We start from the raw sequence: 23,631 nt of genomic DNA, 5'->3' as shown, positions 1-23,631 counted from the left end.
TACCTTCGGGTCGAGTTCGCGCTATAGAAAGGAAAAGAAAAAACCTTCAAACTGCAGACACGGCATCTAGGGAACTATTTATTTGTAGTGCGCATTTTCCATTTAACTTGCAGTTCCCTGGAAAGCAGCGAGGGGTCAGAAAGGGTTAAAAAAACAGAGGCGGATGGAGGGAAGGGAAATCTGCGCACCGTCCCTTTAAGAGCCCTACTAGTACTTGACATTAAATTGCAGGAGGGTGGGTTTGTGGTGTCTGTGTGTATTGTTTTATTCCTCTGGAGACGGTGTTGTCTTTTATTCCGCTTTCTTAACCCCACACCTCTCAGCCGGAGCCGGCGGGGCTGGCGAGGGACGCTCCTCCCGGATTCTCGACCACAACAGAGGCTGGAGCCGGGGTGCGGGGAGGGCGCGTCCAGGCAGAGAGCCCCAGAGGAGGAAGCGGTGCCCATTCAGAGTGTGTGAAGAGAAGGGAGGGATCGCCGGAACGCAGTGCCGACCAGGGACCGCGGCGAGGACCGGGGCCAGGCAAGGACATGGGCAGCGCAGCCGCCTCCCTTGGCATCTGACTGGCAGAGAAGCATGGAGCGGAGGAAGGAGGCTGCCCTGTGCGCTGCCGGTGATGGGCACCACCTGGGCAGAGCCTGCCCTAGCAGAGGGGGCACCGCCAGGGTGCCGGCCCCTGGTGGCGGGGACGGTGGCAGGGACCCCGCCGAGCTCATCCAGAGGGCCCTGGAGTTCAAGAGCCAGGGGTCCGAATGCTACAAGGAGAAGAAGTTCCGGGAGGCCATTGGCAAGTACCATCGGACCCTGCTGGAGCTGAAGGGGCTGGGGCTGCTGCTGCCCCAGCCCGAAGGGGAACCCCCGGGGGCCCTGACCCCCGAGCAGAGGCACATGGTGGAGCGGATCGAGGTGGACTGTTACAACAGCCTGGCAGGTTAGCAGCCCTCACCTACTCTTTGTGCTGCCTGAAAGACGCCGACTGGATCATGGGGGGGGGGGGGGGCACTTATGCTAAGCTCGTGCATTGGAAAGGCAAGTCCAGCCGGGGCAGAGCCAGTGGTCTAGCATGCGGCTGCTGATGCCATTAGCGCCAGAAAGCGCCTCGGGCACAGTCGCTGCGCTTTATATGCTCCTTAATAGGATTAACTGACTCTGCCCCAGCCCTTCCGCCTCATGCAACTCACTTCACCCTGTTTTTAGAGTGACTCCGTCTCAACCCCTCTGGCCTGTCAGAGGCAGCTGTATGTTAAATATGTTCCCTATTTCCCCACTGGGCATTCTGCCTCTGTTTTTGTTTACGTTCTTTCTTTGTTTCCGGTGGTACTTTTGAGTTCTTTAGATCCACCAGCCGTGGCTGCCAGTTCGATACTGCTGTCCGCAAGTACTGAATGTATGTCCTCCAGGCATGCATGTAGCGTCCAGCGTGACGTGATTCGCGATGTCGTGTGTTTTTATGCACCTTATGTAATAGAGGACTGTACTGTATTTCACCGAAGAAAGACAAACCAGAGTTTAAATTGAGGTCACTGCAGAAAACGCAACACAGCACAGATACTTAGATATTGCAAATTAGTTTAGAGGCAGGTACGTGTAACATGTGGGAATAAAGTGGTATTGAAGATTTGTTTCCGGATAATGGTGGAATTCGAATAAATGATTTTACTGGCACTACAGCCCAGTCTGAAAAAGTATATTTTGTGTATCCTGCTCTTTCGGCGTGATTTGTAGGAACACAGTCCTCCTATAACCTGTGCACTGTAGTGAGCACGCTTTAGGGTTAAAAACAGCTCACGCTCAGACCTGTTGGTTGGCCAGCCTATATATTATTGCATGAGTTAATTCTCTATATTGTATCTCTGACTAGGCTGAGGTTGGCCTCAGAGCGCCTTCTTCCTTTCTCGGTGCTAAGCAGCGCTGTACTGTGATTCGAAGCCGAGTACTGTCGGCCACTGCCTTCTGCGATTTGTCTTGCTCAATTAAAGTGCTGCAACTTTCAACAATCTACCTTTATTCAAGCGCTTTGTTTCTCGAGCTCTATTACACTTTGATGGTTTGTGCAAATGTAACCTGTGGATTGCTGGGGTTTGGATAGCGCTTGGAGTGTTGCTTGAAGGAGCTGCTACATTTAAGAGAGACTCTACAGAAAGCCCGCCAGGCACATTGAATTATGTGAACTGCACAGAGTTGTCTTCTAAATGACAGGCGCTAGGGCAGTCCGGGTGTGAGGCGCTAGAGTTACTGAGCTCACCAAAGTTCGAGTCTGTCAAGCCGAACGCTCTACGTCACACGCGGATCTCCGCAGCAGGGGCCCCGCCGGCTCATCTGCCTCACCTGACATTTACTGCAGCTTAAATGTATGAAGCGAGGTAGCTTATATCGCAGCCAAAGGGTCAACAGATGGAACCTCGCAGTATTATAATGTAAATATAATCGTGTGTCCCTTTCATAGAACAATAAAATGGGCCCTAAGGGGTTAAAAAGCTTTGGCACTTGAGACACGTCTTACAATGATGAGCCAGCGCATACATGGAGCGGGCTGTGACAAAGAGGTAGGTGGCCAGTCTGTCTGGCCCAGGGGGCTGCCCCCCCCCCTTCCGCCCCCCATGTGGCGCGGAGGAGCGATGCGCCCTGCTCAGCACGCGCCTCGGTCCACCTTAAATCCTGTTTACCGGGATCACGCTGATTACCTTGGCTGCCTCTGTTGTTGTGCTGGTCTGCATCCTGTAGCACTTCTACCGCGTGCACGCACACACACGCACAAACATGCCCTCCCTGTGCCACACCAGGAATGCACGGGCACCCGTCCCAAACCACTGTAAGCAAACACCCATATTACACACTCATGACGTCAGCGCTCACAGACAAAGCACCCCCTCGAGCATACTCACCCACCTCTTTTGTGGGCACATATTTTCAAAACCCACCATATGTATGTTTACACCAGTGCTGAAATTACAAAAAATGACTTCAGGAAACCATAAATTGGGGGTTAAGGTGTGGTAGAGGAAGGTCCCGAGGGGCAGAGCTTAAAAAGCAGTGTCTAAGTAACTGTCGACGTATACATTGACCAAGTGTAAACCTTGACCCAGTCCTGAGGCGGAAGCCGGGGCTGGAGGTACTCTGTTGTTTTTAAAAAAACTGTACATTTCACTGCACTCTGTCTCCTATGTGGTGTCACTATTTACTTGTCTTTTAAAACGAAGCACAACTCAGCGCTCGCTCTCACCTTAGCGCTCAGCTGATTTCAAAGGCTTTTCACGCCTTCTCAGTTCCTTGCCTGCAGCCGCCATCACCAGCGGCGTGCGCGCTGACTCCGCCCCCTTGGAGGCCACGCCCCCTTTTTCGCCCTACTTAACCAGCTGACTCTTAGCGGTCACCAGTAAACCTTGACCCAGTCCTGAGGCGGAAGCCGGGGCTGGAGGTACTCTGTTGTTTTTTAAAAAACTGTACATTTCACTGCACTCTGTCTCCTGTGTGGTGTCACTATTTACTTGTCTTTTAAAACGAAGCACAACTCAGCGCTCGCTCTCACCTTAGCGCTCAGCTGATTTCAAAGGCTTTTCGCGCCTTCTCAGTTCCTTGCCTGCAGCCGCCATCACCAGCGGCGTGCGCGCTGACTCCGCCCCCTTGGAGGCCACGCCCCCTTTCTCTCCCTACAAATGTGCATGCATAGGACGCGCAGCGGACGAGCGCAGCGGGAGCGCCGTCTGCGCGCCTAAGGCGCGCCTAAGGCAAGCCCGTCTGCGCCCGTCCGCGCCAAGACCGCGCAAGGCGCAGGAACCCCTGCCCAAACACCTCCTATTATCAGGTATGCACCCAACGACTTTCTCCGACTCCGAGACAGCTCCGGCTGCTCATGCAAGTTTGACATATCAAAAGTAGTCGGCCCTACCAGCTGCATCAAATGCCGCTGGTCACTCACTCTCGACCACGACCAGCCAACCCCCCCCAATCACCAACGCCCCTTCTTCACAGGTGGCCTGATAAATGCCCGGTCGATGTGTAAACATAGTCAAGACATTCACGATCTCATCATTGACTATGACCTCGACTGCCTCATGATCACTGAAACCTGGCTCACTGAAGACAGCAACCCGATATAGCCGTAGCCCTCCCACAGGGTTACTCCTTCCACAGACAGGACAGACAGAAAGGTAGAGGAGGAGGTGTTGCAATTATACTGAAGAACACCTTTAACTGTCACACCTTCTGCCTCGACCCTCTCATTGACGCAGAGGGATTAGGCTTTTCCATCAAACTCAGCCAATCCCTTTCCCTCTCCGGTGGCCTGATCTACCGCCCACCCGGCAACGCTGCTAAATTTCTCGACTCCCTGAATGACGCTCTAGGACACTTCTTACTCCGTTACCCACACTTTACCCTGCTAGGAGACTTTAATCTACACTTTGAGACCTTCGCCGACTCTCAAACCAGCAACTTTTTTCAGACACTTGAAATCTTTAACCTACAACAAAGTGTCACGTTGCCTACTCACTCTCTTGGCCACACCTTGGACGGTGTCTGCTCCAATTTCCCTTCCATCACTACCCTGCCCCCCCTACCCCAGATATGGACGGATCATTACCTGATCCCCTTCCACATCCCTAGCTGCCACCCTTCTACCAGCAATAAACGCATTCCTCACCTTGCTCACTCTACAAACTGGAAAACTGTCCAGAAAAATCTCACTCTCAATCCCTTTTCCCTAACCAACGTCCCCTCCCTATCCGGTAACATCAACAGAGATGCAGACCGCCTTCACAATTGGCTCTCACAAGAAATCGCTAAACGATGCCCATCCAATCATCAGGATAGAATTTTGAAGAAAACCAAAATCAAAGCTCCCTGGTACACTCCTGAATTAGCCTCCTCTCATCTACTCTGCAGGAAAGCGGAACGTAAATGGCGTAGATCCTACGATAATGATGACCGAAACACCTATATTCTCCAGAGGAAAAGCTATCTCTCTACCATCAAATCGCCCAAGAGAACATACTACGTAAAGGCCATTAAAGAAGCCAGCCAAAAGCAAAAAACCTTATTTTCAATTGTGAAGACTTTCACCCACCCCAAAGCTCTCCAACCCGAAATCCCCCCATCCCAAGAGCTATGTGACAAAATTTCTGATTACTTTGACGATAAAATCACCTCCATTCAAAAAAACTTCCCCCCTCCCCCTTCAACTCACAAATCCCTCGACCCCGACCAACCTTGCCTGACTGTTAACAGTCTCAAAAACTTCACTCCGGTGACTCTGGCCCAGACCAGAGAAGCGATCCTCTCCTGCAAATCTGGATCCCCCTCTGACCCCTACCCCCCTAAGATTCTTCATCTCATCATTGATGAGATCAACCCTATCGTCAATGACATCATCAAGCTGTCCCTCAGTTCTGGTTCTGTTCCCCTCTCATGGAAAAAAGGCGTGGTCAAGCCACTGATGAAAAAAGCCAACAAATCCTCAACGGACTTCACCAACCTCCGCCCTATCACCCTCCTCCCCGCCCTGGGCAAAATAACTGAACAGCTAGTCCATAAAGAACTTAAAACCTTTCTGGAATCCCACAACATACTCCATTCCCAGCAATCCGGGTTCCGGTCTAAACATTCTACCGAAACTGCCCTAATCGAACTGACCGACACCATTAAAACATTGCAAGACCAAAGGAAGAAGGCCATTCTGATCCTTCTTGACCTTACGGCAGCTTTCGATACCATATCCCACTCCATCTTGATCAATAGACTTAAGGACATCGGCATCACCAACTCAGCCCTATCATGGATTAGATCTTTTCTCAGCGATAGGTCCCAAACTGTCACCTTGGGTTCCTTTCTATCCAATGAGAAAAAGGTGTCCTCCGGAGTCCCCCAAGGGTCCATCTTAAGCCCCCTCCTCTTTAACATCTATCTTATCCCTCTGCTCACCCTGATTGAATCATTCGGCATAACTGTCACTTCATATGCCGATGATACTCAGTTGATCATCCCCCTTGACGACAATTCCAACAAGGCAGAGCTCAATCTGAAACACTGCCTAACCGCAGTATTCCAATGGATGGACACTAACCACCTTCGGTGCAGCTCAAACGAAACTGAGATCCTCCCCATTGGAAAGAATGCCTCTTTCTGTCCTGCCCTGTGGTGGCCTGATAACTCTGTTGCTCCCCCCCAGACCGTCACCTCTGCCCGGAATCTCGGAGTCCTTTTTGACTCTGACCTTTCTTTCGATCACCATGTCACGTCCGTAGCAGGAAAATGCTTCGGCATAATCAAATCCCTGAGAAAATTCTTTGATTTACTCCCCCTCGATTCTAGAAAGACAGTAACTGTAGCCCTCATACTCTCACGTGTAGACTACTGCAACAGCCTTCTGGCAGGGACCAAGAAGTCTACTCTCTCTAAACTTCAAAGCGTTCTACACACTGCTGCCCGCCTCGTCCTAAAACTTCCACGCAAATCCTCAATCTCCTCAGCCCTGAAGACCTTACATTGGCTCCCTTTGCACAAGAGAATACTTTTTAAGATTCTCATTGTTGCCTTCCGAGCCTTTAACAAAACAGGTCCCTCTTATTTTACCAAGCGTTTTCCACATTACAATCCGAGCCGTTCCCTCCGATCTTCTCATGAAAACTTCATGATCTCCACCAAGTTCAACCTGAAATCCAAAGGCGGAAAAACCCTTAGCACCCTGGCTATTAGAGCCTGGAACAGCATGCCGAGACACCTCAGACTTCAGACACTTGAGAAACCCTTTAGGAAATTTCTCAAAACTTGGATTTTTAATCTCTCCGACGACTGGACGAAAGCTTCCATCTAGTCTTCCCCCTTTCTCTCTGTGACCTGTTTTCAAGGATTTTCAGCGCCATGATGCTCCTTCCGGAGCGAACGCTGCGCTCTATAAATACTCCTCCAAATACTCCAAATTAATTTTAAAAAAAATGTGCTGCAAAAAAATAGGCAACAAAGACGTGACAGTAAATCTGTTCTAAATTGCTTTATTGTCCACAAAGAGGCTGCCTTTAAAATATCTTATAGGGTTAAGGCACCTGCTGCAGAGATCGTTGTCTGCCCAGCAATCCCGAATAAGATAACTCTAGTGCTTAACACAGCTCTGGGAGAGTTTTTGTCCAGTCACAGTTTTGACTCATAAAGCAGTATAGAGGGTCAATCTGCGTGTGCATTGCATAAGATGCAGGTCACAGACCGCTATTTTATTTAGAGAGATAAGTGGACTCCTGCTTTTGACGCTGAGGTCATTTTGTTACGGCCAGTTCAAAAGCTGTAAGTCTTCTAATATAGCACAGTGATCTCTTTATCAGCATCGAGGAGCTGTATACAAACTGTAAGTCATGAGTTTAAGTCCTTATTTTTTTTCTTCTGAATCTCTTGTTATCCTAGGACTGCAATGAAGGGCTCCTTCCAGAAGTGATGTCTTGTTAGAACAGACTATCACAATCACTTTGTTAGAAATGAAGTCCTGTGCACACGTGTGAGAATTACGTTCTGGGTGTGCCCATCAAAGATCAAATAGATATCAGAGATCTCCTGTTATGAAATCACAAAGGTCGACATCAGTTGTGTCATGAGCAAAACTTCTTTATGTATGTGAGTTCAGACCAATACAAAATTAATAGAAATCAGCCGACACGTGTTTCGTCACAACGTGTACCAATTGTGACTCATCAGGGCTGTTAGAGGAAATGGCAACTGTGAGGAGCCGGGTAACGGCACGGGTGGCCAGATCGCGGCGTAGGGAGGTGTCTAAATCTGGGAGAACACGCCGTTCCCGCATCCGAGATCCCAACCATACCGACTCTCGTTGAAGCCTAACTTATACGTCGGGCTTTGGCTTACCGCCTTGTTAGTTTTCTCGCTGGGATTTAGACACCTCCCTACTCCGCGATCTGGCCACCCATGCCGTTACCCGGCTCCTCACAGTTGCCATATCCTCTAACAGCCCTGATGAGTCACAATTGGTACACGTTGTGACGAAACACGTGTCGGCTGATTTGTATTCATTTTGTATTGGTCTGAACTCACATACATAAAGAAGTTTTGCTCATGACACAACTGATGTCGACCTTTGTGATTTCATAACAGGAGATCTCTGATATCTATTTGATCTATGATGGGCACACCCAGAACGTAATTCTCACACGTGTGCACAGGACTTCATTTCTAATTTGTTTATGTGGGCCTTGACCCACTCATTTGCAGGGGTTATTTCCTTGGGTTTGTTCCCCCTGACCTGGCAGCACCGGAAACACTTGATCTCAGTGACACTAACGTCGCACACGCTTGAGCGCCAACCTTCCTCAAACTCAACCAAACCCTTCACCACTGTTATTACAATCACTGTGTTATGTTTTAGATCCTGACTCCGTGTTTCTCCCAATCATTTACTTCTAACATATAATGTCTACAAGTATGGATGACGTGATTCCCCTACCCTTTATACCGCTCATTCTTTTATGTAACATTTCCTGTACATTTATTTACACACTTGTAAGATTAATGGTCCCTTGTGTGTGATGTAAAGTGCTCTGACACCATACACTGGGATGAGTAGTGTTATAGAAGAGTTAAATAAAAAATCAGTAGTTCCATTTTAATCAATATTTGTGTAATTACTCATGCAGGCTGATACGTCCTGCATTCTCACCGTGCATGCACATCTTTGGCATGGGGAGTTGAACAAAGTTAAAAACCTGCCTCTAGTAGTTTCTCTTGTGAAGTGGTAATAAGCTGCGTGCCCTTGTTTCCTTCCATTGTATTGGCATGTAGTTGTAAGGCTCCAGACATCTCTCAGCCAGGATGATATGTCAAATGAAAGGAGGGCTAATGACCATTTACATCAGGCCTTTGTTTTGGTTCCAGATGGAATCTAAAGTCAAAATGCCCTCTTGTCGGCTGCACGTTACTGCTCCAAACGCAATTCAGACAATGTTGTCTCACTGCAGAATTATGTGCCAGTGTCAAAATATGATACCAGGACAAATTCAGCATGTTTCTGGGTCAAAGATCCTAGATCTGGCCCAGAAGTAGCTGTCGGAACTAGGATCCGGCGGGATCCCCCTATTTTCCAGCACTGATGCATACAAACGGCCATTATACACCCTGACACGATGCACACAAACATCCTCATCATGCCCCCCACAAACATCCTTACCATGCATACCACTAACATATCCTCAACTTGCACATAGCATGATCCCAGAAACCTCCTCACTATGATCTCCACCGTCTTAATCTGGGAGAACAAGCCGTTCCCGCATCCGAGATCCCAACCATACCGACTCTCGTTGAAGCCTAACTTATACGTCGGGCTTTGGCTTACCGCCTTGTTAGTTTTCTCGCTGGGATTTAGACACCTCCCTACGCCGCGATCTGGCCACCCGTGCCGTTACCCGGCTCCTCACAGTTGCCATATCCTCTAAAAGCCCAGATGAGTCACAATTGGTACACGTTGTGACGAAACACGTGTCGGCTGATTTGTATTCATTTTGTATTGGTCTGAACTCACATACATAAAGAAGTTTTGCTCATGACACAACTGATGTCGACCTTTGTGATTTCATAACAGGAGATCTCTGATATCTATTTGATCTATGATGGGCACACCCAGAACGTAATTCTCACACGTGTGCACAGGACTTCATTTCTAATTTGTTGATGTGGGCCTGGACCCACTCATTTGCAGGGGTTATTTCCTTGGGTGTGTTCCCCCTGACCTGGTAGCACCGGAAACACTTGATCTCAGTGACACTAACGTCGCACACGCTTGAGCGCCAACCTTCCTCAAACTCAACCAAACCCTTCACCACTGTTATTACAATCACTGTGTTATGTTTTATATCCTGACTCTGTGTTTCTCCCAATCATTTACTTTTAACATATAATGTCTACAAGTATGGATGACGTGATTCCCCTACCCCTTATACCGCTCATTCTTTTATGTAACATTTCCTGTACATTGATTTACACACTTGTAAGATTAATTGTCCCTTGTGTGTGATGTAAAGTGCTCTGACACCATACACTGGGATGAGTAGTGTTATAGAAGAGTTAAATAAAAAATGAGTAGTTCCATTTTAATCAATATTTGTGTAATTACTCATGCAGGCTGATACGTCCTGCATTCTCACAGTGCATGCACATCTTTGGCATGGGGAGTTGAACAAAGTTAAAAACCTGCCTCTAGTAGTTTCTCTTGTGAAGTGGTAATAAGCTGCGTGCCCTTGTTTCCTTCCATTGTATTGGTATGTAGTTGTAATGCTCCAGACAGCTCTCAGCCAGGATGATATGTAAAATGAAAGGAGGCCTAATGACCATTTACATTAGGCCTTTGTTTTGGTTCCAGATGGAATCTAAAATCAAAATGCCCTCTTGTCGGCTGCACGTTACTGCTCCAAACGCAATTCAGACAATGTTGTCTCACTGCAGAATTATGTGCCAGTGTCAAAATATGATACCAGGACAAATTCAGCATGTTTCTGGGTCAAAGATCCTAGATCTGGCCCAGAAGTAGCTGTTGGAACTAGGACCCGGCGGGATCCCCCTACTTTCCAGCACTGATGCATACAAACGGCCATTATACACCCTGACACGATGCACACAAACATCCTCATCATGCCCCCCACAAACATCCTTACCATGCATACCACTAACATATCCTCAACTTGCACATAGCATGATCCCAGAAACCTCCTCACTATGATCTCCACCGTCTTAATCTGGGAGAACAAGCCGTTCCCGCATCCGAGATCCCAACCATACCGACTCTCGTTGAAGCCTAACTTATACGTCGGGCTTTGGCTTACCGCCTTGTTAGTTTTCTCGCTGGGATTTAGACACCTCCCTACGCCGCGATCTGGCCACCCGTGCCGTTACCCGGCTCCTCACAGTTGCCATATCCTCTAAAAGCCCAGATGAGTCACAATTGGTACACGTTGTGACGAAACACGTGTCGGCTGATTTGTATTCATTTTGTATTGGTCTGAACTCACATACATAAAGAAGTTTTGCTCATGACACAACTGATGTCGACCTTTGTGATTTCATAACAGGAGATCTCTGATATCTATTTGATCTATGATGGGCACACCCAGAACGTAATTCTCACACGTGTGCACAGGACTTCATTTCTAATTTGTTGATGTGGGCCTGGACCCACTCATTTGCAGGGGTTATTTCCTTGGGTGTGTTCCCCCTGACCTGGTAGCACCGGAAACACTTGATCTCAGTGACACTAACGTCGCACACGCTTGAGCGCCAACCTTCCTCAAACTCAACCAAACCCTTCACCACTGTTATTACAATCACTGTGTTATGTTTTATATCCTGACTCTGTGTTTCTCCCAATCATTTACTTTTAACATATAATGTCTACAAGTATGGATGACGTGATTCCCCTACCCCTTATACCGCTCATTCTTTTATGTAACATTTCCTGTACATTGATTTACACACTTGTAAGATTAATTGTCCCTTGTGTGTGATGTAAAGTGCTCTGACACCATACACTGGGATGAGTAGTGTTATAGAAGAGTTAAATAAAAAATGAGTAGTTCCATTTTAATCAATATTTGTGTAATTACTCATGCAGGCTGATACGTCCTGCATTCTCACAGTGCATGCACATCTTTGGCATGGGGAGTTGAACAAAGTTAAAAACCTGCCTCTAGTAGTTTCTCTTGTGAAGTGGTAATAAGCTGCGTGCCCTTGTTTCCTTCCATTGTATTGGCATGTAGTTGTAATGCTCCAGACAGCTCTCAGCCAGGATGATATGTAAAATGAAAGGAGGCCTAATGACCATTTACATTAGGCCTTTGTTTTGGTTCCAGATGGAATCTAAAATCAAAATGCCCTCTTGTCGGCTGCACGTTACTGCTCCAAACGCAATTCAGACAATGTTGTCTCACTGCAGAATTATGTGCCAGTGTCAAAATATGATACCAGGACAAATTCAGCATGTTTCTGGGTCAAAGATCCTAGATCTGGCCCAGAAGTAGCTGTTGGAACTAGGACCCGGCGGGATCCCCCTACTTTCCAGCACTGATGCATACAAACGGCCATTATACACCCTGACACGATGCACACAAACATCCTCATCATGCCCCCCACAAACATCCTTACCATGCATACCACTAACATATCCTCAACTTGCACATAGCATGATCCCAGAAACCTCCTCACTATGATCTCCACCGTCTTAATCTGGGAGAACAAGCCGTTCCCGCATCCGAGATCCCAACCATACCGACTCTCGTTGAGGCCTAACTTATACGTCGGGCTTTGGCTTACCGCCTTGTTAGTTTTCTCGCTGGGATTTAGACACCTCCCTACGCCGCGATCTGGCCACCCGTGCCGTTACCCGGCTCCTCACAGTTGCCATATCCTCTAAAAGCCCAGATGAGTCACAATTGGTACACGTTGTGACGAAACACGTGTCGGCTGATTTGTATTCATTTTGTATTGGTCTGAACTCACATACATAAAGAAGTTTTGCTCATGACACAACTGATGTCGACCTTTGTGATTTCATAACAGGAGATCTCTGATATCTATTTGATCTATGATGGGCACACCCAGAACGTAATTCTCACACGTGTGCACAGGACTTCATTTCTAATTTGTTGATGTGGGCCTGGACCCACTCATTTGCAGGGGTTATTTCCTTGGGTGTGTTCCCCCTGACCTGGTAGCACCGGAAACACTTGATCTCAGTGACACTAACGTCGCACACGCTTGAGCGCCAACCTTCCTCAAACTCAACCAAACCCTTCACCACTGTTATTACAATCACTGTGTTATGTTTTATATCCTGACTCTGTGTTTCTCCCAATCATTTACTTTTAACATATAATGTCTACAAGTATGGATGACGTGATTCCCCTACCCCTTATACCGCTCATTCTTTTATGTAACATTTCCTGTACATTGATTTACACACTTGTAAGATTAATTGTCCCTTGTTTGTGATGTAAAGTGCTCTGACACCATACACTGGGATGAGTAGTGTTATAGAAGAGTTAAATAAAAAATGAGTAGTTCCATTTTAATCAATATTTGTGTAATTACTCATGCAGGCTGATACGTCCTGCATTCTCACAGTGCATGCACATCTTTGGCATGGGGAGTTGAACAAAGTTAAAAACCTGCCTCTAGTAGTTTCTCTTGTGAAGTGGTAATAAGCTGCGTGCCCTTGTTTCCTTCCATTGTATTGGCATGTAGTTGTAATGCTCCAGACAGCTCTCAGCCAGGATGATATGTAAAATGAAAGGAGGCCTAATGACCATTTACATTAGGCCTTTGTTTTGGTTCCAGATGGAATCTAAAATCAAAATGCCCTCTTGTCGGCTGCACGTTACTGCTCCAAACGCAATTCAGACAATGTTGTCTCACTGCAGAATTATGTGCCAGTGTCAAAATATGATACCAGGACAAATTCAGCATGTTTCTGGGTCAAAGATCCTAGATCTGGCCCAGAAGTAGCTGTTGGAACTAGGACCCGGCGGGATCCCCCTACTTTCCAGCACTGATGCATACAAACGGCCATTATACACCCTGACACGATGCACACAAACATCCTCATCATGCCCCCCACAAACATCCTTACCATGCATACCACTAACATATCCTCAACTTGCACATAGCATGATCCCAGAAACCTCCTCACTATGATCTCCACCGTCTTAATCTGGGAGAACAAGCCGTTCCCGCATCCGAGATCCCAACCATACCGACTCTCGTTGAGGCCTAACTTATACGTCGGGCTTTGGCTTACCGCCTTGTTAGTTTTCTCGCTGGGATTTAGACACCTCCCTACGCCGCGATCTGGCCACCCGTGCCGTTACCCGGCTCCTCACAGTTGCCATATCCTCTAAAAGCCCAGATGAGTCACAATTGGTACACGTTGTGACGAAACACGTGTCGGCTGATTTGTATTCATTTTGTATTGGTCTGAACTCACATACATAAAGAAGTTTTGCTCATGACACAACTGATGTCGACCTTTGTGATTTCATAACAGGAGATCTCTGATATCTATTTGATCTATGATGGGCACACCCAGAACGTAATTCTCACACGTGTGCACAGGACTTCATTTCTAATTTGTTGATGTGGGCCTGGACCCACTCATTTGCAGGGGTTATTTCCTTGGGTGTGTTCCCCCTGACCTGGTAGCACCGGAAACACTTGATCTCAGTGACACTAACGTCGCACACGCTTGAGCGCCAACCTTCCTCAAACTCAACCAAACCCTTCACCACTGTTATTACAATCACTGTGTTATGTTTTATATCCTGACTCTGTGTTTCTCCCAATCATTTACTTTTAACATATAATGTCTACAAGTATGGATGACGTGATTCCCCTACCCCTTATACCGCTCATTCTTTTATGTAACATTTCCTGTACATTGATTTACACACTTGTAAGATTAATTGTCCCTTGTGTGTGATGTAAAGTGCTCTGACACCATACACTGGGATGAGTAGTGTTATAGAAGAGTTAAATAAAAAATGAGTAGTTCCATTTTAATCAATATTTGTGTAATTACTCATGCAGGCTGATACGTCCTGCATTCTCACAGTGCATGCACATCTTTGGCATGGGGAGTTGAACAAAGTTAAAAACCTGCCTCTAGTAGTTTCTCTTGTGAAGTGGTAATAAGCTGCGTGCCCTTGTTTCCTTCCATTGTATTGGCATGTAGTTGTAATGCTCCAGACAGCTCTCAGCCAGGATGATATGTAAAATGAAAGGAGGCCTAATGACCATTTACATTAGGCCTTTGTTTTGGTTCCAGATGGAATCTAAAATCAAAATGCCCTCTTGTCGGCTGCACGTTACTGCTCCAAACGCAATTCAGACAATGTTGTCTCACTGCAGAATTATGTGCCAGTGTCAAAATATGATACCAGGACAAATTCAGCATGTTTCTGGGTCAAAGATCCTAGATCTGGCCCAGAAGTAGCTGTTGGAACTAGGACCCGGCGGGATCCCCCTACTTTCCAGCACTGATGCATACAAACGGCCATTATACACCCTGACACGATGCACACAAACATTCTCATCATGCCCCCCACAAACACCCTTACCATGCATACCACTAACACATCCTCAAGTTGCACATAGCATGATCCCAGAAACCTCCTCACTATGTTCTCCACCGTGAAAACACAAACATCTTCACCATGTCTTCCCACAAGCACACAGCCTGAAGACGCACCCGCCATGAGTGTTCAAACCTCCTCTCGCGTCTTACAACATGAGCACATTAGCAACCTTACCATGCCACGTCTCCCATGAGCACACAAACCACATAAACTCACCATGTCCCTTTTGTCCTTCAGAAAGGCGCTAAAGTAAAAACCTGGCTCTTTAACAACTGATCCATCCTGTATACCCCTCCAGCACCGCTCAGATCTACAGTTTCTAGCGCCAAGACCCCCTCGGGCAATCGTTGCGCTCTACAAATATACCAAACAAATCAAATGAGCACACAGTTACTATTCTGCACCATGAACAGAGAAAATGCCCCGACCAAAAGCACAAACAATTACACCATAAGGAACCGTGAGCTCCCAGACCTCCTCACCTTGTCTTCCACCATGAACTCAGAAACAACCATCATGTTCACCACAAACACCCTCGCCATGCCTGCCACAAACACACACCCTCAACATGCACATACTGTGAGCAGACAGACCTTCTAACGTATTCTTCCAACAGGAGCACAAACACCCTCATCTTGTCTCCCATGAGCATACAAGCATATAGCATAAAATCACCATGAGTGCCTAGTTACCATTCCCCACCATGAACACTGAAAATGCCCCACCATAAGCACATAATATGACACCATGACCCCACCATAATCATGCATGCAAACACAAATGGAACACACAGACTTTTATGCTTCGCACTGGGCCTTGCCCGGTTGTCGTGTTTCAGAAAACTGTTTACCTGCTTAAAATCACTTTCCCAGTCCCTCCCTGTGTGTGCTTTACCTGGGGCACTAGCCGTGTAGGTCTTCATGTCAATTTTTGGAAGGCGCGAATCACACGGAGTGCTTGCATTTCACCAGAGGGAGCTGGTGGCCCTGTTCATTGTGTCCGTGCTCTGTAGGACGCTTGTCTTTCGGAGTTGCACAACAGATCAGTGGTTTGCTGGTGTTTGCTATCTCAATGCCACTGCCTGGCTGTCACCCGGGTTTTCTACTCTGGTTTTTAGTGCTTCTTGGGGTGGTGGTGCAAGTGTGGCTGTGGAAGACTGTGGTTACTACTAGGGATGGGTTTATCTTCCAGGAAAACGTTGCATCTTCACCATTTTGTCATGGGTGTTGGCCAGTTTTCTGTGTGTGATGAAAACCAAGCCATCATGGCTGCTGGTTCTAAATGTCGCATATTCTTGCAGACATGTACTAGCAGTTCTCGAGTCACGCCTCGTTAAATTGCAACTCTTCGGAATGGCTCTTCGGCGTCATAAGGGTCCTCGTTCCACTCCTCTGTTCACCACTGTGATCATGACGCTGTGGACTCCAGCTTCCTTAACCACAGTCCTTGGTGCTACCGAACTACACGTACCCATCAAGACGGGTCCAGCAGTTACAAGCTGGATGCCACTGTGAGAAACTGGTTCTGACCTAGGGACTTGCACCAATAAGGTTTTCATGCATACTTATTTCGAGCATCTTTATGTAACCCGCGTTACTATTGGCCCAGAACTTCAGGACTGTTGAGGGTCGACCCCTGTGTACAGCCCCTCCCACAGACAAAATACAGCCCCAAACCTTGGCTTTTAGCCTTGAAACTAACAAGCATTCACTGGCAATGCAGCAGGAGTGTGGAACTCTCTCTCTCGCACTAAGCCTTCGCACCACCTCTTCACTAGCTATCTCTAAGAAGGAAACACCTTCTCTTCCAAATACACGATCTCTCCTTCTTTAAATGAATCAATTTCCTAGATTTTGCCTTCTTCTCCACTTGTCTTACCCTCCAGTTGTTGTTTCCTCAGCCTCTTGTAGTCACAACAACTAAATTCCTAACTTCTCGCGGAAGCTTCATCGATGAGCTGTCCCACCTGGGTCCCTTATAATGACAGTCATTGTGAGAGTTACACTAAGTGTGCTCAGATGTTTGTACTTCTCTTCTCTTCTGATTCCCTTCTGATAAATAACACTTTGCTGTGTAGACGCTGTTTTTATTCTTCCTCCTGTGATTGCCCCACTTCACCCTGTAATTTTTGTCGCCTTCACTATTAGGCGCTTTAACATCTGCGGACCATGTTCACGCTGCAAAAAACTGTCCATTAATTAAAATGACAGTGACCCATCGGCTGAAATAGCCAAATGCTAATACAAAGGTTTTACCAAGTTACCTGCCCATCTGTAATCTCCTGTTTTACTTTAAAATATTTCTAGTAGGTTTTGCACAGGAGAAAATATATTCATGACTGTTAGACCTTTTGGTACACAGGATGAGCAGGAGGTGAATCATTCAACTTTGTTATACAATAAGATGTTATATTATGTTTGGTATACGGGATAAGAGGAATGTGGGTCATTTGAGATGAAAGGGCAGATGGAAAGAGGTGGAAAGAGAAAAGGGAGAGATGGGGGTGGATCAGATATTCATCTATGAGTATGGCAATCATCGTGTGCCAGAGGTGTTTATTTCACTATATTCATAATCTACAAATGTTTTTAAAAAAACAAAAAACTATTGGCATTATGTGGAACCGTTCAAATCAAGAGGTAACTCTGGGTCACTCCATTGCACCGCAATGTCAAATAGGCTTTTCAAGATGGCCAGCAAGTTTACTCATTGGTTCAGAAGAGGCGATCGCGGTTGAATTCTTTTCCGCCAGTCCATTGGGTTAACCCCCCCCCCCCCCCATACAGTTGTCCGTTTTACACCATGAGTTGCCCGGCACCCCTCATGAAAGAAGGATCTAGTTCATGCTTTAGTAGGTGTTTGTCATTTTCCACCCAACTGTCCCTGTCTTCCATTTTAGCTCAATCAGTCAATCTGGATTTGTAGAGCGTGGCTAATCACCCATGAGGGTATCCGGGTGCTGCTTCCCCTTTGTGAGTTTTTAGCTTGTAGATGCTATTGAAGTCTACATGTTGGCAGCAGGATGGTTTCATGATCTCCAAGAGAGTGTTGCAGCTCTGCAAGAGACACTTGAACAACTGCCTCCCAGCTCCCACCTGCAACTGTTGTCTGAACACTAGGAGCGCTGATGCATAACTTTTGTCATTTTCAGACTCAGCTTTATTTTCAGGGGCGGGCTCTCAGGCCTTTGGGTTCTGCTCCAAGGCGGAGTCCGATAGTAAGAAGCACTGTGCCATCAATCACAATGTCTAACACTGCAAGCAACCAATGGCTGCCCTGCGGACCTATTATAAATTTGAATAACACCCGCAACAAAGCCAGCGACTGAAACGGGGTGATCCACTTCTGCTCTCCTCTGGGTTGATCCAACATATGAATGGCATTCCAAAAAAGGAATGTCTGAAAGGGCCTGACTCAAAGCTCCTATATATGTATGTATATTGTTTAAGTTTTGCCTAAACTGCTCTGTCAGCAAAAGCTAATGTTTTTTTAAAAAAAGGTAAAAGGGTTTTAGAGCCCGCTTATTACTTACCATTGGTTGAGTCCCACATCGCTCTTGTTTCCTTGCTTCTTATTGGTTGGTGCCTCCTCTTCGTCTCTGGCTTCAGTCTGCGTCGCTTCGTCGAGCATGGAACAAGTACTGCTTTCTGTGGCCAATGTCCTGCCACTGACCACAAGCCCCCTTTAAGTACTCTTTTTTATTTACTTTTTGTTGACCTCCCCCCGTTGTTGTCACCCCTCCGCCATTGTTTCAGCCACAGATCCCTTAAATTACTTGGTTTTATTTACTTTTCATCACCCACTCACCCCACTGCCATTGTTCCCACCGTCCTCCCTCATGTTGCATTTTTATTACATTTTTGTAAGATTTATATAGCACAAACGTGACCCAAAGGTACTGGCGTGCTTTACATGAGCACCATTTACTTTACACAAAGACAGATTCATATATATTTTTTTGCCAGAATCTCAGGATGTTCTGCTTAACCCAAGACAGGAACCTGGTTCTCCATGTCCACAGAAAGCAGTTCGGGCTGAAATGCCATATCCCCTTTTAAAACACATTAACAAAGGCAAAAATAGCTCGCGCAGAGCTATTTGACTTTGTTAATGTTTTTTAAAGATGTAGCGCACCAATGCGGGCTGCTGTGCAACATGGCTTAAAGTAAATAAAAAAAACGCTATGCTGTGGTCGGCGATGGCCACGCCATAGTGCTTGTTTTTAGTTCCTTTGAGTCATGTTGCACAGTAGCACGTGCTGCTGTGCAACTTCTTTAAAAAGCATTGACAGCGCCAATAGGTCTTGCATAGGTGAAACTATATGCTTTGCCAATGCTTGTTCATGATTACAAGAGGCTGACAGACAGTAAATAAGTGAAACGTTATTGATTCAACTATTTAAAAGTGTTCCAATAGGTACATGCGACATAATAAAAGAAGATTGTATCTAAAAAAAGAAGATACAAATGAATCAATTAAAATAGTATAAATTACTGTTATTGTTACCACCCTCATGAGTTTTTTCTAAGTCTGCAAAACTTTCATTTTATTGCTCACTATATTTATAAATTTGCAAAACCGGGCACATTCTGTTGTGTCACAGGTGGTAAAACAAAGTGCTAATGAGCTTCTGCAAGTTGTAATACCGCTTTCAAAAACACTGTTGGAAGGAGGGTACGTCGTTCAGATAGAAAAAGTGTAATATTCATTGTTACCTGTGCTAGGCTGATATACTATGTAACGTCCGCCAATATCGGGTGCCCTGGTGCCAACATATGCATAAAAATACTGGAATGCATAGGAATGCTGGAAAGTTATGTTACAGCTCGTCTACCCGTTGCTCTTCCTTCCCTTCGCTTCCTTTTTCTTTCATTTTTCCCTTCTTTGGCCTGTCCTTTTTTCTTCCATCAGTGATCACTTGGGTTAGACTCATGTTATCCATAAAGGCGCATCACCCTCACTTTATGACTACATATGTAAAACTTTGCCTTGGATATCCTATGCCTACCCTGTTACAGCCTTTCTGTATGACCTTGTGAAAATCAATCAAGTATTTTGAAGAAAAAAGAAAGAAATTCAGGGCAGCAGCTAAGTAAATGGGTAATCGATTCTTTTTCCGAAGTTGCAAAACGACAACCCTTGCTGACTGTAGGCTGTGCCCTCCACCTCCATGTTGCTCTGTACTTAGTAGCGTAGCTAGACCTTTTTCCGCCCATGGCGGTAACTGCTTTTCCTTTGAGGGGGCCGCCGGTAAGAGAGGAGACCGCCCCCTTCCCCACACTTGCTACGCCACTGTCTGTATTCACTGATGGGCAGGACCATGAAGCTTGCACGCAGAATATGATTTCTGCAAGACCTGCTCAAAGCCGTAGTTAAATAAGGCTGCTTCGCTTAATTTCATACGACCTACAGATGCATTCAAAGCCTACCTTAGTTTGTATGTTGGTCCAGTCTACCTCCCTCTATAAAAGTTGCACTTGTTTGTACTAACATTAACAAAGCTTTTTGAGCCGGATAGGAGATTGAGCTAGAGTGATTTTCTTGGGCAAGTTTTGGGTATTTAACAGCGGTAAGCATATTTTTCAGCCGTGAGTTGTTCTCTTGCTTGAACATTGCTCGTATTACCAACTTCAGGGTGTCTGGTTTCCCCTTTAAGACTTGATAATAATATTTGATACAGGACGATACACACTCCAAATCCTGTCGAAGAAGGCCAGGCTCTAATCGAATCTGTGCTGGTGAAGTGTAGTGTGGTAAGCGACTCATAGGCCTGTATGGAGTACATTGTAGTCTGTCAAGTGACTGAGCTAGTCCAGAGGGGAAAGCGAGATGGCCATTAGCAACTGTTGGAATTAGCTTGGCTTTAGTTACTCTTAGTATTGCTTCTGCAGTTGGACTATACAGCTGCGAGTCAAGCTTGCACGTAAGCAAATATTAGCTTGTGGGCTTTTTGCTTCATGTTCCTATGGATGGTTGATGAGCCGGCACCGGTCGGTCATACTCCTGAGTACTCATACATCGGAGTGTACCCTATCTTTAAGTGACCTGGGTGCCAATGCTGGGCTGGCTTCTTCTTTAGTTTGCCACACAGCATCACCTTGGTTTTATCAACGTTCACTTGTAACTTATTGAGCGAGTTATACTTACGTAGTTTGTTAGAGGAATGTTGCATTCCGATTTTTGTGTTGTCAAGAATGACTGGATCGACTACGTACTGTATAAGCTGGGTTGTTCGTGTGCCAAGCCTCGGAGGAAAGGATTTGGCTTTTCATAATGCACCACCAAGGTCTGTGCTGCATTATACCGTATAATTTGCCTTTTCTTGCTGCTTAATTTAGTCAATGCTACTGCACGATGTGGACCTCCGCTGCCACATAATTGCAGTGCCCCATATGTAGAGAGAAGTGTGTTCCTTGAGTTATGTTAATTTATAAAGCACTTTTTCTCTGAGCTTCTTATATGTTGCAATCCAGAACCTAAAAGAAGACTGACCCCGAAGAGAAACTGTGGAATTTACTCCTAAGGTCATTCAAAGGAAAACAAAAAGAGAAAAGTGCCATGGATTGAAAAGCCAAGTCTTCAATGGCTACCAGAAGTTTAGAACATAAAATTGAGCCTTAATATATGTCTTCCTAATGTTTAGGTCTCACCTGCAACAGTTCATGTGCTGTATGCTGTCTCGCCTCAGAGAGATACTGTATACAACAAGGGGCTTGCAGCCCGCCCATTACTCATCATTTGGTGACTTCTATTTTTATTTATTTGTATTTATAAAGTTTTATATAGCGCAAACTAGACCCGGTGAGGGTATCAGAGAGCTTTACAAATGTTGCATTAAAAGAAAAAAAGTGAGAACTAGGAACACAGATATGAGTAGCTAACCGGAGAGTGTAAATGTTGTCTGTACTCGTGGTAGGTCTGGAGGTATTAGGGAGTGCCTTAGCCATTCTCGCTCATCGCGGATCCTGGTAGGTGAGCTGCATCTGGTTGGTTCCCAAATCGCACCAGAACTGGGATCAGGGGAGAGTTTTATTTATTAGAAGTAGTTTGACTTCTTTTTTTTTTTGTCAAATATATTTTTATTGAATTTTCCAGCAAGTAATCTGAAACAATATCAACACAACTTCCCTCGCAGGGGAATTGCATATTCCGGCAGAAAGACAAATGCTTAGACAAAATACGTTGCCCAGCCTAAATCAAACTCCTTTCTCAGAGAGAGACTAATATGGTGGGTACAGCTTCTAATAATAGCCTAGCATGGGGCTCAGTCTGTCCAGCCTAAAGTCCGAACAACGATTCTGGACGTGTTACGTTTTCTTCCTGCTAGGTGATCTCTCCTAAGCCTTCCAAGGGGAAGGCGCCACACGAAATGACCATATAATCCACACCTAACAGTCCCCCCCGAGAGAAAATATAATTACAAACGAAAAAGGAAAGTAACCCTCTCTGGTTCCCACTCCTCTCCCCTACCGTGGTGGCGGCAGTAGTCATGCATTTGAATTAACCTACGATACTAGAGCTCTACTCAAAATTGAAAGAGATGAAGGGCCCTAATGGTGGAGGGACATACAGCCGATGGTAATCCTCGTGAAAGAAAGGTGACTAAAGGACCCCACTTAAATTCAAAATTCTTATAGTTATCTCTGAAAATGTCTGACATACGTTCCAGGCTAAGCAGTTTCCATAAGCGAGAGTGCCAGAGAGAGATAGCCGGCGCCTCCTTCCTTGACTTCTCTTTTGAAGGCGGTGGTAGAGGGGTTCACTCTGATTGCTGGGGGCAGGGCATTCCAGATCCTAGGTGCTATGCCGGATAAAGTGCAGTTGTAGGTTTTCTTTTTCTGAAATTGTTACGGTTTCAATAGCAAGGTGTTGGTGCTTCTCATAGTTCTGCTACCGCCTGATAATTCCAGTTTATTGGATAGATACTTTGGTGTGTTGAAGTGCAGGGCTTTGTATGTCATGCAGGCAATGTTTAGCTGTGATCTTTCCTTATAAGGGAGCCATTTCAGTGCCTTTAGATCAGGGGTGATGTGGTTATTCTTTTTGGAGCCGGTGGCGAGTCTTGCAGCCTCGTTGAGTGAGGCTTAGTGGAGCCAGTTTGGATCTAAGCAAGCCACATAGGGTTGTGTTCCCATAGTCTATTCTGGGTATCACTAGAGCTTGTTTGGCTGTTTTTAGGTCGTCGTCATTGAGGAAGGGTTTTATTTTTCTGAGAATGTTCATATGAAAGTTTGCTCCTCTGGTGGCAGTGCTGATGTGTTCCTGCATGGTGAGGTTCTTGTTGAGTATTATCCCAGTGATCTTGTGGAATCGATGTGTGGTGTGCAGTTGAAGGCTGTTAAGTGTTTCATCCAGTTATCTATGTCGCCATGTCCTTGTGGTGGGGAGATTAGGAGAAAGTCTGTTTTGAGCACATTGAGTTTGAGGTGTTTTTTTGTCAGCCAGTTGTGGGGTTTTTACAAAGTTGTGTTGAGTAAGCAGATGTCATCCAGAGATTATATTTTTAGATATAGTTGGG

General features: G+C 46.0%; 1 protein-coding gene across 1 annotated transcript in view; it reads left to right on the top strand.

Moving 5' to 3' along the window:
• The first annotated feature begins 206 nt into the window (after positions 1-206).
• The window catches only part of TTC9 (tetratricopeptide repeat domain 9), a 281,338-nt gene continuing 257,913 nt past the window's right edge, over positions 207-23,631 (top strand). Inside the window, exon 1 of the mRNA XM_085627123.1 lies at positions 207-931. Within this exon, the coding sequence (XP_085483249.1) occupies positions 577-931 (355 nt within the window). The 5' untranslated portion in view covers positions 207-576. The remainder of the gene's footprint in view (positions 932-23,631) is intronic.

This window comes from Triturus cristatus, chromosome 9 (assembly GCF_964204655.1).
Source record: "Triturus cristatus chromosome 9, aTriCri1.1, whole genome shotgun sequence".
NCBI lineage: Eukaryota > Metazoa > Chordata > Amphibia > Caudata > Salamandridae > Triturus > Triturus cristatus.
The sequence above is the reverse complement of the archived record's forward strand: the minus strand, read 5'-3'. Positions and strand labels throughout refer to the sequence as shown.